The sequence below is a fragment of the Zalophus californianus genome, chromosome 9, assembly GCF_009762305.2.
Source record: "Zalophus californianus isolate mZalCal1 chromosome 9, mZalCal1.pri.v2, whole genome shotgun sequence".
NCBI classification, from domain to species: domain Eukaryota; kingdom Metazoa; phylum Chordata; class Mammalia; order Carnivora; family Otariidae; genus Zalophus; species Zalophus californianus.
In genome coordinates, this window is record NC_045603.1 from 103,019,756 (window position 1) to 103,036,102 (window position 16,347).

The following is a 16,347-nucleotide window of genomic DNA, read 5'->3' on the forward strand; positions in this document are numbered from 1 at the left end:
GTTGGTTAAGTGACTGCATTCAGCTCAGGTCATGATCCTGGAGTCCCGGGATCAAGTCCCGCATCGGGCTCCCTCCTCAGTGGGAAGTCTGCTTCTCCCTCTCACCCTCCCCTCTCATGCTCTCTTTCTCTTCATTCTCTCTCAAATAAATAAATAAAAATCTTTAATAAAAAAATAAAAGAAACTGTCAACATGAAAAGGTAACCTATTGAATGGGACAAAATATTTGTAAACGATATAACTGATAGGGGGTTAATATCCAAAATATGTAAAGAAATACAACTCAATAGCAAAAACAACAACAACAAATAATCCGATTAAAAATGGGCACAGGATCTACACAGACATTCTTCCAAAGAAGACACACAGATGGTCAACAGACACATGAAAGGATGCTCAACATCATTCATCATCAGGAAAGTGCAAATCAAAACCAAAATGAGATGCCACCTCATACCTGTCAGAGTGGCTATTATCAAAAAGATAAGAAATACGTGTTGGAGAGGATGTGGAGAAAGATGAACCCTTGTGCAGCGTTGGTGCAGCCACTGTGGAAAACAGTATGGAGTTCCTCAAAAAATTAAAATGTGATCCATCAATTCCACTTCTGGGTATTTATCCAAAGAAAACAAAAACACTATCTCAAAAAGCTATCTGCACTCCATGTCCACTGCAGCATTATTTACAATAGCCAAGGTATAGAAATAACCTAAGTGTCCATCCATGGCTGAATGGTTAAAGAAAATGTAGTGAATATACAATGGAATATTATTCTGCCATAAAGAAGAAAATCTTGTATTTCTCACACATGGATGCACCCTGAGGGTATTATGCTAAGTGAAATAAATCAGAGAAAGACAAACACCATATCGTCTCACTTATATGTGGAATCTGGGGGGAAAAAAAGAGCTCATAGGTACAGAGAATAGACTGGTGGTTGCCAGGGAGAGGCAGGTGGCAGGCAAAATGGGGAGAGGGTGTGTGGAAAAGTACAAACTGACAGTTATAAAATAAGTCACGGGAATGTAATGTACAGCATAGTGATGACAGCTAATAATATTGTATATTTGAAAATTGCTAAAAGAGTAAATCTTAAGTTATAAAAAAATTTGTAACTAGCTTTGGTGATGGATGTTAACTAGACTTATTATGCTGGTCATTTCATAATATATACAAATATCAAATCATTATGCTACATACCTGAAACTAAAATAATGTGCCATGTCAATTATATCTCAATTTTTAAAAAGTCAAAGACAGAAATCTTGAAAGCAGCAAGAGAAAAACAAATCATCACATACAAGAGAGCCTCCATAGGATTATTAGATTTCTTCTTACAGGCCAGAACAGAATGGGATGATATATTGAAAGTGCTGAAAGAAAAAAGCTCAGCCAAGAATACTGCATCCAGCAAAACTATCCTTCAAAAATAGAGAAATTAAGACTTTCTCATAAAAACAAAAGCAGGGGGAGTTCATTTCCACTAGACCTGTTCCACAAGAAATGCTAAAAGGAGTTCTTCAAAGTGAAACAAAAAGATGCTAGACACCAACACAAAGCTACAGGAAAATAAGAAGTTCTCCAGTAAAAGTAAATACATCGATAAATATAATAGCCTGTATTATTATCCTTTTGGTGCACAGAATTTAAATGAAAAAAAAATATTAAAACTATATAATGAATACAGAAGTTTTAAAAACAACTACGGTTTTTATAACTGTAAATCTCTGTTACTGGGTATACATTATATAAAGATGTAATTTGTAACATCAATGAGATAAAGTGGAACAGGGGTGGAGTTGTAAAGGAATAGAGTTTCGGGGGGCAACTGGGTGGCTCAGCTAGTTAAGCATCTGCCTTCAGCTCAGGTCATGATCCTGGGGCCTGGGGATCAAGCCCTGCGTCAGTCTCCCTGCTCATTGGGGAGTCTGCTTCTCCCTCTTTCTCTGCCCCTACCCTCCTGCTCATGCTCTCTCTCTCACTCTCTCTCAAATAAATAAAATCTTAAAAAAAAAAGGAAGAGTTTTTGTATGCAACTGAACTTAAGTTATCAGTTTAAAATAGAATGAATGCTGCAACATTAAGATGTTTTATAATTGCAATAATAACCACAAGGAAAATATCTCTAGAATATACACAAAAGAAAATAAGAAAGGAATCCAATCATGTCACTACCCAAAAGTAAAACAAAACACAAAGGAAGGCAGTAAGAGAGGAAAGTAGGGACAAAAAAGCTACAAGACATACAGAAAACAACAAAATGGCAACAGTAAGTCATTCACTAATATTTTAAACATAAATGGACTAAATACCCCAATCAAATGACATAGATCAGCTGTGCAGATTTAAAAAACAAGATACAACTATATGCTTTTTATAAGAGACTCACTTTAGATCTAAGAACACAGTGAAAGGATGAGAAAAGATATTCCATGGAACTGGTACCAAAAGAGATCAGGGCAAGCTATACTAATACCAGACAAAACAGACTTTAAGTCAAAAATTGTTACAAGAGACAAAGGAGGACATTATATAATGATAAAAGGGTCAATTCACTCAATAGGTACAACAATTATAAATATTTGTGTACCAAACACCAGAGCTCCTATATATAAAGGAAACTTTGTCAGAACTGGATAGAGAAATAGACAGCAACACAATACAATAATAGTAGGAAACTTCAATATTCTACCTCCAATAATCGAGAGAATAACCAGACAGAAGATCAATAAGGAAATAGAGGATTTGAACATTATAGGCCAACTGGACCTAACAGACATATACAGAATACTCCACCCAACAACAGATTATAAATTCTTCTCAAGTACACATGAAATATTCTCCAGGAGAGACCACATGTTAGGCTACAAAACAAGTCTTAACCAACTGAAGAATACAGAAATCATATAAAGTATGCTTACTGATCACAGTGGAATAAAACCAGAAATCAATAGCAGAAGGAAATAGCGGAAAATCCACAAACATGTGGAAATTAAACAGTACACTCTTAAACAACTAATGGGTCAAAGAACAAGTCACAAGGGAAATTAGAAAGTATCTTGAGACAAATGAAAATGAAAACACAACATACCAAAACCTATGGTATGCAGCAAAAGCAGTGCTAACAGGAAGGTTTATTGCTGACACAAGCTAGCAAAAAAATGAAATAAAGCTTGGAGCAGAGATACATGACATAGAGAACAGAAATGCAATAGGGAAAAAAAATTGACAAAACGAAGAGTTAGTTTTTTGAAAAGATCAACAAAATTGATAAACCCTTAGATTAACTAAGAAAAAAGAGAAGACTCAAATAACTAAAATCCAAAAATAGGGACATTACAACCGATGCCACAGAAATAAAAAAGATTATTAGAATACTCTGAACAATTATATACCAACAAATCAAAAAACCTAGAAGAAATGGACAAATTCCTAGACACATACAACCTACAAAGACTGAATCATGAAGAAACAGACAATCCAAATAGACCAGTTACTAGTTAGAAGATTAAATCAGTAATCTAAAACTTACCACCACCACCACCAACAACAAAACCCCGAACTAAATGGCTTCATGGGACAATTCTACCAAACATTTAAAAATTTAACACCAATCCTCCTCAAACTCTTCCAAAAGCTAAAGTGGAGGGAACACTTCCAAGCTCACTCTATAAGGCCAGCATTACTCTGATACCAAAGTCAAACAATGACACTATATACACTTATCACGATGAACACTGAGTAATATATAGAATTGTTGAATCACTATATTGTACACCTGAAACTAATATAGCACTATATGTTAACTAGACTGGAATTAAAATAAAAAACTTAATAAAAACAAAACAGAAAAGCCAATGACACTACAAGAAGAAAAACAACACTGTGAGAAAACTATAGAAAAATATCCTTGATAAATATTGATACACAGATCCTCCAGGGCGCCTGGATGGCTCAGATAAGCAGCTGACTCTTGATTTCAGCTCAGGTCATGATCTCAGGGTCACGGTACTGAGCCCCATGTTGGGCTCCATGCTCAGTGAGGAGTCTGCTTCTCTCCCTCTCCCTCTGCCCCTCCCCTGGCTCATGCATGCATGCATGCACTCTCTCTCCCTCAAATAAATTAATTAATTAAATATTCTTTATTAAAAAAAAAAGATCCTCCAAATTCTAGCACACCAAATTCAATAGCACATTAAAAGAATTATACACCATGACCAAGGGGGATTTATTCATAGGATGCAAGGATGGGTCAACTCCACAAATCAATTAGTGTGATACACACCACAGTAACAAAAGAAGGGACAAAAGCACATGCTAATCTCAACTAATGCAGAAAAAGCATTTGATAAGACTCAATACCTTTTCGTGATAAAAATATTCAACAAACTAGGAATAGAAGAAATATACCTCAACATAATGAAGGCCTTATATGAAAAGCCCACAGCTAACATCATACTCAATGGTGAAAGACTGAAAGCTTTTCCTATAATATCAGGAACAAGGCAAGGATGCCCACTCTCATTACTCATACTCAGCATACCGGAAATCCTAGCCAGAGCAGTTAGCAAAGAAAAAGAAATAAAAGGAATCCAAAATGGAAAAGAAATAAAATTATCTCTAGATGCAGATGACATGATCTCATATGCAGAAAACCCTACAGACTACAAAAAAAAAATTATTAGAACTAATAAACAAATTCAACAAAGTTGCAGAATACAAAATCAACACACAAAAATCAGTTGTTTTTTGTCTATACACTAGTAATGAACAATCCAAAAAGAAAATGAAAAAAACAATCCATCTACAAAAGCATCAAAAGAATAAAATACTTAGTAATAAACCTAACCAAGAATGTGAAAGACTTATACACTGAAAACTGCAAAACATTGCTAAAAGTAATTAAAGAAGCCACAAAAAAATGGAAAGACATCCCATGTTCACAAATTGGAAGACTTAATATGGTTAAGATGCCCATATTACCAAAGTGATCTACTGATTCGACACAAGCCCTATCCAAATTCCCATAGTATTATTTGCATTAAAAAAAAATCATCCTAAAATTCATACAGAATCTCAAAGGACTTCAAATAGTGAAAACAATATTGAAAAAGAAGAACAAAGTTGAAGGACTCCTCATACCTTCTGATTTCAAAACACACTGCAAAGCTACAGTGATCAAAATGGTACGATACTGCCATAAATACAGACACACAGTCCAATGGAATAGAGAGCCCAGAAATAAACCCTTGCATAAATGATCAAATGAATATCAACAAGCGTGCCAAGACCACTCAATGGGGAAAGGAGAGTCTCTTCAACAAATGATGCTGGGAAAACTGGATATCCACATGCAGAAGAATGAAGTTAGACCTGTATCTTACATCATAAACAAAAATAAATTCAAGATAGATTAAAGACCTAAACATAAGACCAAATCCATAAAACTCATAGATGAAAATATAGGGGAAAAGCTTGATGACATTGGATTTGACAGTGATTTCTTGCATATGACACTAAAAACACAAAGCAAAAATATACAAATGGGACAATCAAACTTAAACATTTTAAAGGCAACCTATGAAATAGGAAAATAAATTTTGCAATCATGTCTCTGATAAGGGGTTAATATTCAAAATATATACAGAATTCCTACAACCCAACAACAAAAAATTAAAATCCCCAATTAAAAAATGGGCAAGGAATCTTAATAGACATTTCTCCAAAGATGATAAATTGCCAAAAAGCATATGAAAAAATGTTCAAGATCGAAACTCATCATCAGAGAAATGCAAATCAAACCCACAATAAGATGGCACCTCACGCCCACTAGGATGGCTGCTATCAAAAAAGCAGAAAACAAGTGTTGGCAAGGATGTAGAGAAATTGGAGCACTTGTGCACTATTGGTTGAACTATAAAATGTGATGGACACTATAGAAAACAGTGTGGAAGTTCCTCAAAAAACTACCATATGGGGGCGCCTGGGTGGCTCAGTCAGTTAAAGTGTCCAACTCTTGATCTGAGCTCAGGGCTTGACCTCAGGGTGGTGAGCTCAAGCTCTGTGTTAAAAAAAAAAAACAAAAACAAAAAAAAACACTACCATATGATCCAGCAACCCCACCTGTGGATATATCCAAAATAACTGAAAGCAGGGTCTTGAGGAGGTATTTGCAAAACCATGTTCATAACAGCACTATTCCCAAGTCAAGAGATGAAAGCCACCGAGATGTCCATTGATGGAAAAATTAAAAGAAAATGTGGTGTATGCATCATTGGAATATTATTCAGCCTTAAAATGGAAGGTAATTCTTTTTTTTTTTTAAGGACTTAATTTTAAGAGATCTCTACACCCAACATGGGGCTTGAACTTAAAACCTGAGATCAAGGGTCCCACACTCTACCGACTGAGCCAGCCAGGCATGCCGAAAAAAAAGGAAGGTACTTCTGACACAGGCTACAACATAGATGAAACTTGAGGCCATTATGCTAAGTGAAATAAGTCACAGAAAAACAAAACAGTATGATTCCACTTGCATGTGGCGTCTAAAGTGGTCAAATTCACAGGAACCGGAAGTAGAATGCTGGTAACCAGGGGCTGTGAGAAGGGGAAATGGGGAGTTGTCCTATGGGTATAAAGTTGCAGTATCCCAAGATTAAAAGTTCTGGAGATTTGTTTCATCAGTGAACTGTACACTTAAAAATGGCTAAAATGGTCAATTTTATGTTATTTTTTTACAATAAAAAAAAATCTAATATCCCTCATAAACACAGACGCAAAAATTCTTAACAAAATATAAGCAAGCGGGGGCCAATAGCGCATAAAAAGGATTTTAACAAGAGAAAGTGTGGTGTTTTGACAGCTGCCAAGTGCCACGCCCATCTGTCAGGTGTCCCCACGCAGCAGCCTTCGAGGACACACGCCCGGGAGTGATGCCGTGGGCGGCGGCACTGCGGGGGGGCGGCCATCGAGAACGCCCCAGCCCCGCCCCGAGAGGGCAGCCACTCCACCGGCCACAGGCACGCTCCGCCCCCCGCCTCAGCCCCGGCCAAGAGCGAGGCCAGGGCCCTGCTCATGTGATAGGCTCCGGCAGAGACATGGGGATCTACGCCGTGGCTCCTAGAGCACAGGAGCAGCAAGAAGGCCGAAGAGGTGAGGTTCTTCCTGAGTATTGCTAAGGAACCACAAGGGCGCTGCCGGGGGCTCTGTGCTCCTTTTGAGGTTTCACAGACCGTTCCCGAAGACAGCTCTCGTGTGGAAGAAAACAAGTGGCACGGATTCTCGAGGCTTCAATTCCTTCAGCTGGAAAATAAGGTAACTGGTTCCTGCTGGCTCTGGTCATCAAACAAGTCTGAAATACACATTCCAGACCCTCGAAAGAGCTGAGTCTCCCCTTCTCTCTCCCTCCCGGAATACTCAACCCATGCCACCTGGAAAGTAGTCCTATCTCTACTGCGATGCATTCCATTCATCCATTTCTAACATACCTGGCGGGGAAGCTTATTTAGTGACCTCAGATAGTCTTTGTCCAGAACACAATTTCCAAGTGCATTCCCGAAACTTCTAAGGGTAAGAAAAAAAAAAAAAAAAGAGCGAGAAACAGGTTGAGAATGATTAGGTGTAAATATCAGAGACCAGATACAACCTTTGTGGCAAGGTGCTTCTCAACTGTGGCAGAGGAGATGGAACCTAATATACATGCAGTAACATTTCCTGGGCACCTGCCATGTTCACGCACTCTGTATGAGGCTCTCAGAATATAGCACAGGGCATAACAGTCACCAGTCTCTGCCCTCAACAAGAGGCAGGGAGGACGAAAAGACTAAGAAACCACTCACAAAACCCCATTAGCTACCTCCAGCCATGGAGCACCAACTCCAGAGCAGAGAATTCTTTTTCCAAGGACAGTTCCAATTCCCCAATAATAGTGGGCAACACACACTTAGGGCACATCTTCCTTCATGACTGAAGTTCTTTACTTGGGACATCTGGCCTCCTGTATGGGTTATGGCACAGCAAGTTTTTAGTGTAGGTTCATACATGTGTGATCCAATTCACTTCAATTCTCAAAGGCCACGTATGACCCCAAAAAAGGTTAAAAAAAAAAAACAAAAAACCTTGTTCTATGCACCTAAGTTGTACATACCCAAGGAAACACTGTTTAGGTGTTTTAAAGAGAATGGGGAAGCTATCTCTGTCCTTGTGTGGAAGGGCCTCCAAGACACACGACTGAGACGGGGGTATGCAAAATCAAGTACAGAGTAGAGAATATAGTATTCTACCACTTGATCCCAAAGAAGGCGGACCTAAGCATAAAGAAGCATGGGGAAAATACAAAGTGTAGGAAACAGGGCCGACAGGGACAAGGGGCAGTGAGACTGGGTTATTTTAACTTTCATACCACATGAACAAATTACGTTTTAAACAAACAAACAGGAAATAAAATTGATGCAGGTTAGACCCCAGCCCTGGTGCTCACCCCAGCCCTTGTGCTCACCTCAGCGCTCGCTTCAGCCCGTCGGTCACGGCCTCCTTCCTGGCCTTCTCCAAAGACAAGGCTTTTGACTTGAGGCCCTCACTGACACCATAGCCCACATCTTCATGATATGAGCCATCCTGCGGGTAGAAAAGGAGTTCAGACTCCAACATGAAAAGCTGCAGTCGCGTCCCTGGTTCCACAGCTTTTCTCGCCTTCAGGGGCATTCGCACCAGGTGCACAGAACCCAGGCGCCCTGCTAAAGGGCACACGGGCACAGAGAGTTGGAAGAGAACTAATTTCCAGCACTACGTTCTAGACCTGATCTCCGCGTAAATGTGCAAGACAATTCTCCCTTCCCACTTCCTCTTTCACATAAAAAAGGCACATATCTGGGGCACCTGGATGGCTCAGTCTGTTAAGCATCTGCCTTTGGCTCAGGTCATGATCTCAGGGTCCTGGGATCGAGCCCTACATTGGGCTCCCTGCTCAGCAGGGAGTCTGCTTCTCCCTCTCCCTCTGCCTGCCGCAACCCCTGCTTGTACTCTCTCTCTGACAAATAAATAAATAAAATCTTTAAAAAATAAAAAATATAAATAAATAAAATAAAATAAAAAAGGCACATAGCTAACCCACCCTAAGTCTTACTAAGGTGCATTACCCCAAGGTATAAAAACCTCTGGGACACTAAACAAAAGGAAAATGTGAAATACTATATTTAACAGACTCTTAACGACTGGATAGCAAATCTTTTCATGGGTTCGGTGGGTATCCCTTTCTTGGCTTTCACCAAAAATGAAGGTACACCTGATCAAGTTATTAGCTGATAGAGAACCGAATATAATTTTGGATGACAGGACTCTGATTTTTGAAATATAACTCAGAAAGCTTATTCAAAGAAATGAGTGACACTGTAACAACACTCTCTTCATTCCCAGTTTATTTATGTAAGGTTTTTCAGTACTGTTTACAAAAATGAGAAGTTAGAATAGAATTAATGCTGAATGTTCTATCTAGGAAAAAGTAGTATTAAACTATGGACATATAAACTATCTAAAAAGAAAAAAAGCTTCATCCATCTCATTAAGAAATGCATTTTCCTGGGGCACCTGGGTGGCTCAGTTGGTTGGGCGACTGCCTTCAGCTCAGGTCATGATCCCAGGGTCCTGGGATCGAGCCCCACATCGGGCTCCCTGCTCGGCCGGAGGCCTGCTTCTCCCTCTCCCACTCCCCCTGCTCGTGTTCCCTCTCACGCTGTCTCTCTCTCTCTCTCTCTCTCTCTCTCTCTCTCTCTCTCTCTCTCTCTCCCTGTCAATTAAATGAATAAATAAAATCTTTAAAAAAAAATGCATTTTCTTGGGGCGCCTGGGTGGCTCAGTCAGTTAAGCGTCTACCTTCAGCTCAGGGCATGATCCCACGGTCCTGGGATCAAGCCCTGCGTCGGGCTCCCTGCTCAGTGGGGAGTCTGCCTCTCCCTCTGCCTGCCACTCCCCTACTTGTGCTCTCTCTCTGACAAATAAATAAATACAATCTTTTAAAAAAAAAAAAAGAAATGCATTTTCCATAAAAATTTATTTTTATTAAGTATATAAATTTTGATGTAGTTATTTTGTCCCCCTCATAGACCCAATTGATCAATTTTGTGTTAATAATACCTGTAATAGTAACTCAATCCAGAAGAAATTTTTTATAATTTAGAGCTGTAAGGTCACTGAAAATTTACCCCAAAAAATTACTTTTATATACACATACATACACACACACAGAGGAATAGGCTAAGGTTATTAATAAAAGGTTTTGAACACATATAATATATATATAATATATATTCCAAACATATATATATTCTAAACATATATTTATACATATATACATATACATACATATACACACACACACACATATACTGACAAAAGCCAATGGGGAGATAGAATGGAAATATGAGTTTGAGAAGAAACAATGTAAAATTTCTCATGACTAAAGAATAGCTTGCTCGTGTATTTTTTTAAGTGGATGACAGTATTTAATCGTTTATGATATTTAAAATCCACTGGTACATTTAAAAAAGATGTAACAAAATACACGTGAAATAAAGGGGACTAAGGATACACTTATCCTGATGAGCCGTGAGAAATGTAGGGAAGTGCTGAAGCACTATCTTGTACACCTGATACTGATATACCACCGTATGTTAATTACACTTGAATTAAAAAAGGAAGATAAAAATGTAACAGATTTATTTTAGAATGTCAGATTTTACAATATGCTAAAAAACATACCGTTGCAACTACAGGTTTGCCCCGTTATCCAAAAGTAGAATGTCCTCATGAAAACTTTCGTAAGCCAAAATGGCATAAAGCAGAGAATTACCATTAATTTACATGGAAATAATTTCTGAGCATTCCCAGATGCAAAAAATAACCTCTCTTAAGTTTTTCTGATACCTTAGGACACATTCTGCTAACGGATGCACAAAGTAAATGGAGATAAAGCACAGACGCTCAGAGAGCGTTCAAAGCTCTGCCGAGATGCTGAGTGTGGTTCCCCGGGGATGGACTCACAGGGCCACTCTTGCCACCAGGGTGTGCCTTTTTTCATAAACGCGAAAATCCTCTCTGGGTTTCCTTCAGTTAAGCGAAAACAGGTGCCAACATGGGTCTCTCATGAGAGCAAAGTGGTGTAACACAAAGTTGTGAACGCAGAGGACCTGCACTTATACTTTGGGTGAAAACTTTAGGTGTCAGCTTAAAATGTGCAGGAAAAAACAAGTTGTTCAGAATTCATTTAGGGGGCACCTGAGTAAGAATGTTTGGGTACCACCATCCTAAGGAACACTGGCTGAGCCCCAGCTCTAAAACCTAGCTCTCTAGGCCCAGTCCAGAGAATTCTCTACCTGCTCCTTCTCTCTCACCACCCACCCGGTCCTTGGAGGCAGCGGGTCTATTCCATCACCCTCACCTTCAACTGGACTCTCACAAATGCACAGACTCCCACGTAGAACTTGCCATTGTTAAGGTCAACAAAATCTAGGAGTGGGAAAGAGAACCAGTTGAAGAAGATACTGATCCCTGTGCCTCACCCATATTCCTCCTACTGGCAACAAAATACACCTACCCTACATCCTCACCCACAAAACGCTCTCATCAGAAATTAGTACCAAAGTAAGGGAAATGAAGAAGTCACCGTTGCCAGGAAACATACCCACATTCTGCTGTGTGACAGAGTGTGCCCAGCCATTGTAACCAAACATCTCATTGGCCAGATTAATTACCCTGTGACCTTCAATGTAACATACCTGGGAAAAGAAATTAAAGGGGGGGAAAAAAAAAGCTTGTTAAAATTCCCTGCCATACTTAAATGAGAATCAAAATTTACTTAATTTACTCCTTACCAGCTTTTTTGGCAAAACTGCCCTTAACATTCCAAGGAAATTCTCAGTGAACTTATTTCAAAGATCTTCCAGAAGGAAGCAGTTAGAACTAATGTTTTGTCTGGAAGGAGGGACTAGACTCAGAGGGGAAAGATATCCACTCACCTAGCAGTTTCCAAAACTCACAGTTTCCAAAAAAGTACAAGCCTCAGGCTGACATATATTATTGAAGACCAAAAATATACACAGAAGTTAAAATTAGAAGCAAAGGGCAAAAGAAACATTTTTAAAAGATGGTGTAAAAATCCCAAGATGGCAGGTATGGAAGTCTCAAGACAACACTTGGGTCCCTTCAGATGACAATGACGGCTGGAACCCATCCCCTCCCAAAGACACTAGGAAACATCTAGCAACAGTGAGCAGGAGACCTTCTGAATCCATGAAGACCCAGAGAGGGAGCGAGATCCTCTGAGTAGCCAGCTAGAGGGGCACCCACTTTTCAAGCATATCAACTCTCCTACCCTCTGGCCTCCTCCAGCCATGCGGCTACTGATGTATTCCGGGCCCAGCCTCTGCCTCAGAGCATTCTGGATGGCCTGGTACTCTTCTGCTGTGTACTGATACTGCAATCCAGAAAGGAAAATTAAATAGACATTTCCCCCATTCCTACGTCAGCAAGTCTTCAACTTTTTGGTCTCCAGACCCTTTACACTCTTAAAAACTACTGAGGATCCTAGGAGCTCTTGTTTACGGGGTTATGTCTACCAATACTAGGAATTAAAACTGAGAAACTTCTAAGGCACACCTTCCATCCGCCATCAAGGCAGTATCCCCCCAGGCTGTGCGTGCTCTGGAGAGCCCCACTGTTCACTCATAAGAGAATGAAAGGAAAAGGCAAGAAGTATTTTATTATTATTAAGGAACTCTTCTTGACCTCATGGACTTGGAAGAGGTCTGGTGGACCTCCGGGGGTCACTGGGCCACATTTTGAGAGGCATTGCCCTAGGTGTCACCACCCTCCTGACAAAACTTTCTCAAGCCAGAACTGGTAAACTGAAACGTCCCACCTCAGAGCCTGTATATATGATGTTTATGCCTGCAAGGGAGTAGGGGAAATACCTCTTCTCCAATTCAACAATTTTCCATCCTATACGTACATAAATATACTACTACTTGTTTTGACTTTTGTCCCCTTGGTAGTTTTCCCCTTGCCCTATTTAAATGAAATACCTTTGAACCAACAGATCTCTGGTAAAGACAAAGATGGAATCGAGCGGACAAAGCAAGAATCTCTTTTATATGCACAGAATATCTCCACAAAGAGTATGACACCAGAATCTTTGGAACTGGGTGAAATGTGGATAGGAGTGATGGGGAAAGAGTAAGACTTCTCATTCACATATAGTCTATGTTTCATTTTGAATGTCTTACCACGTGAATATGTAATCTATCCAAAAAAATAAACAAAATGTAAATCTAAATATAATCCCCAGTAGTAATGCTAAAGTTCCACAATGCCCTGAGAGTTCATCAGACTCCCAAATAATGCACCTAACAGGAAAACCCACTGACAATAAATAGCTTCCAAATATATGACGATGCTCTACAAATTACTTTCTCCTACCTTTTCACTTAACCTCAGTCTTCCCAGGTATGAAAAACACACAGTTACCTGTCCAAAGCATAATACAGAGTTGCCACCAGCAGAGGAAGGATGGCTGCCACGGCCTCCAAGAACTGCTTCCTCAGTCCCAGACATGTTGATTCCGCGTGACCTCTGTAAAAACAGAGATTTAAAAAGATCTCAAAGAATGCTAAAAGAAAAAAAAACAAGAGCCTCTACTCAAAATCAGATTAAATCATCCATATGTAGTATCCTACAAGTCGCTTTATTTACTTAACACTTTATTTGTAAGCACTGCCCCAATCAAGGATTAAGCTCCTCAGTGCTTAGCTACCCTCCAACATGGCACTGAACATCCTTTAGGGTCCACTTCTACCCTTCTGTTAAAATTCTTGCTAGGGTGGGGGCGCCTGGCTGGCTGAGTTGGTAGAGCATGCGAACCTTGACCTCAGGGTCATGAGTTCAAGCCCCACGTTGGGCATGGCGCCTACTTGAAAAAACAAACCATGAAATGTTTGCTAGGGTGATGGTGTTATTAAAGGTGATTTTTATAATTAGAATGTATTGTAACTGCAATATTTATCATTGAAAGAGTCAAAATTACAAAGACACCCCAAGGGAGAGTAACCAAGCAACTGATTACTACCTACTATATGAACATGATCCTGGCCTCAGTGGGGTCAAAAAGGGAAGTATAAGCCAGGGGCACCTCGGTGGCTCAGTCAGTTAAGTGTCTATCTTCAGCCCAGGTCATGATCTCGGGACCCTGAGATCAAGCCCCATATCGGGCTCTCTGCTCAGTGCAGAGTCTGCTTTTCCCCTCTCCCTCTGCCTCTACCCCTGCTCATGCTCTCTTTCTCTCTCAAATAAATAAATAAAATATATTTTTTAAAAAAAAGGTAAAAGCCATAATAACTGACCTACTTTCCAGGAGCTAACAAGCTGGCTGGTAGGGGAAGACTAACAGGGAAGTTAAAGAGCAAGAGAGAACAGTGAGGACGGCCCTAACATTCAGGAAGAATAAAGCGTTAGACCAGTTAGGTCTGTTGCAGCATCAGCATTACCTGGGAACTTAGTAGAAATGCAAATCCTCAGGTCCTACCCTAGACCTCCTGGATGAGAAACTAGAGCGGAGGCCCAGGAGTTAGTGCTTGCCGAAGCCCACCAGGTGATTCTGACACAAGCTCAAGTTGGGGAGCCAATGCATTAGACTGAGACTATGCAAATGTATAGTCCATTAGAAAACAGAATTACCCTCAGAAGCACCTGCAACTGGCTGACCCACTACCTGACCACCCCTACACCTGTCTCAGAGCAGATGGATTCAATGCTGTGCCCCAGCCTTTCCGTCCCTTTCCAGCATTCAAGATGTGGAAGCGAGGACATGGTGGGTCCTCCGGTGCGAAATTCTGGATTTCCCTGGGTCTTCCCATAGGAGCCGTGATCAACTGTGCTGACAGCACAGGAGCCAAAAATCTGTAGATGATCTCAGCGAAGGGGATCAGGGACGGAACTGGCTTCCTGCTGCTGCTGGGGGTGACGGCCAGAGTGAAGAAAGGCAAACCAGAGTTCAGAAAGAAGATACATCCAGCAGGTAACTGGACAACGCAAGTCCTACTGGAGAAAAGCTGGTGTGTGTCTCTGTTTTGAAGGTAACGTGGGGGTCACAGTGAACAGTAAAGGCGAAATGAAAGGTGCTGCAGTCACAGGACCAGTTGCAAAGGAGTGCGCACACGTGTGGCCCAGGATTGCAGACGCTGCGGGCAGCACTGCAGGATTCTTTGGTGTGTTCAAAAAAATTTTTTAATTATGTGCTCCCAATGTTTGTCTTCCTGTTCTTTTCTACAGGTCACTTTTCTTGACACCACCCAACCCTTTCCTCCTTTTGTAAAATGAAATCACTCGTCGCAAACTGGCTGTGAGTGTATGCAAAATAAAGATAAACAGGGCGCCTGGGTGGCTCAGTTGGTTAAGCGACTGCCTTCGGCTCAGGTCATGATCCTGGAGTCCCGGGATCAAGTCCCGCATCAGGCTCCCTGCTCAGCGGGGGGTCTGCTTCTCCCTCTGACCCTCTTCCCTCTCATGCTCTCTGTCTCTCATTCTCTCTCTCTCAAATAAATAAATAAAATCTTTAAAAAAAAAAAGATAAACAGTACTTTGCAAAAAAAAAAAGTTGTGCCTCAGCAAACTTGCATGCTGTAGTCTTCAGGTTATTTGCTGACAGTAGAACTACAAATCTAGGAATGTTAGGTGGCAGGACACTCCCATGGCGCCACAATACAGCGTTTAGGGGCTCAAGTTCTAAATGTCAGTTTCTGGCTATACACCCACTAGGTGCTTGACTAAGGGAAAAATCATACAATCTCACTGAAGGATGTTCTCTCATCTAGAAAATGGACAAAGTAATGCAACTTGCATTTCCTGCGGGTTCTGTTGAGACTAACATGATACTGCATGAAAACTGCATTAGAGTAGCACACACAAAGTACTAAAAGGTTAGCTATTGCTAAGTACATCTCAACTTTCTTATGTACAGTATGATGAAAATGCAAAAGATTATTTAAATGATCATAAAACACTACATTTCAACTAAGAATGATAAATTATTTCTAATCTGGCACTGAAAAAGTAGAAGGGTGGCTTACACTAGGTTAATTAATAATTAGTGTCTAAAATGGTTATAACAGGGGCACCTGGCTGGCTCAGTCAGTCAGCATGCCACTCTTGATCTTGGGGTCGTGAGTTCAAGCCCCATGTTGGGGGTAGAGAATATTTAAATAAGTAAACTTAAAAAAATAAAACAAAAAATTGTTAAAACAGAATCAATATATTATATACCTGAAACTAATATTACACTGTATGTTAACTAATTGGAAT

General features: G+C 40.3%; 1 protein-coding gene and 1 pseudogene across 9 annotated transcripts in view; one reads left to right on the forward strand and one right to left on the reverse strand.

The window, feature by feature from the left end:
* RAD52 (RAD52 homolog, DNA repair protein) overlaps positions 1 to 16,347 on the reverse strand; it is a 37,339-nt gene that overhangs the window by 8,628 nt on the left and 12,364 nt on the right. For 6 of the 9 annotated variants that reach the window (XM_027593623.1, XM_027593622.1, XM_027593626.1 and 3 more), the window contains exons 2-7: positions 13,519 to 13,623; positions 12,368 to 12,469; positions 11,678 to 11,771; positions 11,435 to 11,502; positions 8,498 to 8,616; positions 7,488 to 7,563 (exon numbers count right to left, since the gene is read on the reverse strand). In XM_027593623.1, coding sequence (XP_027449424.1) covers positions 7,488 to 7,563; positions 8,498 to 8,616; positions 11,435 to 11,502; positions 11,678 to 11,771; positions 12,368 to 12,469; positions 13,519 to 13,605 — 546 coding nt within the window. In that variant the 5' untranslated portion in view covers positions 13,606 to 13,623. The remainder of the gene's footprint in view (positions 1 to 7,487; positions 7,564 to 8,497; positions 8,617 to 11,434; positions 11,503 to 11,677; positions 11,772 to 12,367; positions 12,470 to 13,518; positions 13,624 to 16,347) is intronic. The other 3 variants (XM_027593620.1, XM_027593624.1, XM_027593627.1) reach the window with 3 other exon arrangements.
* On the forward strand, positions 14,839 to 15,277 carry LOC113921600 (annotated as a pseudogene).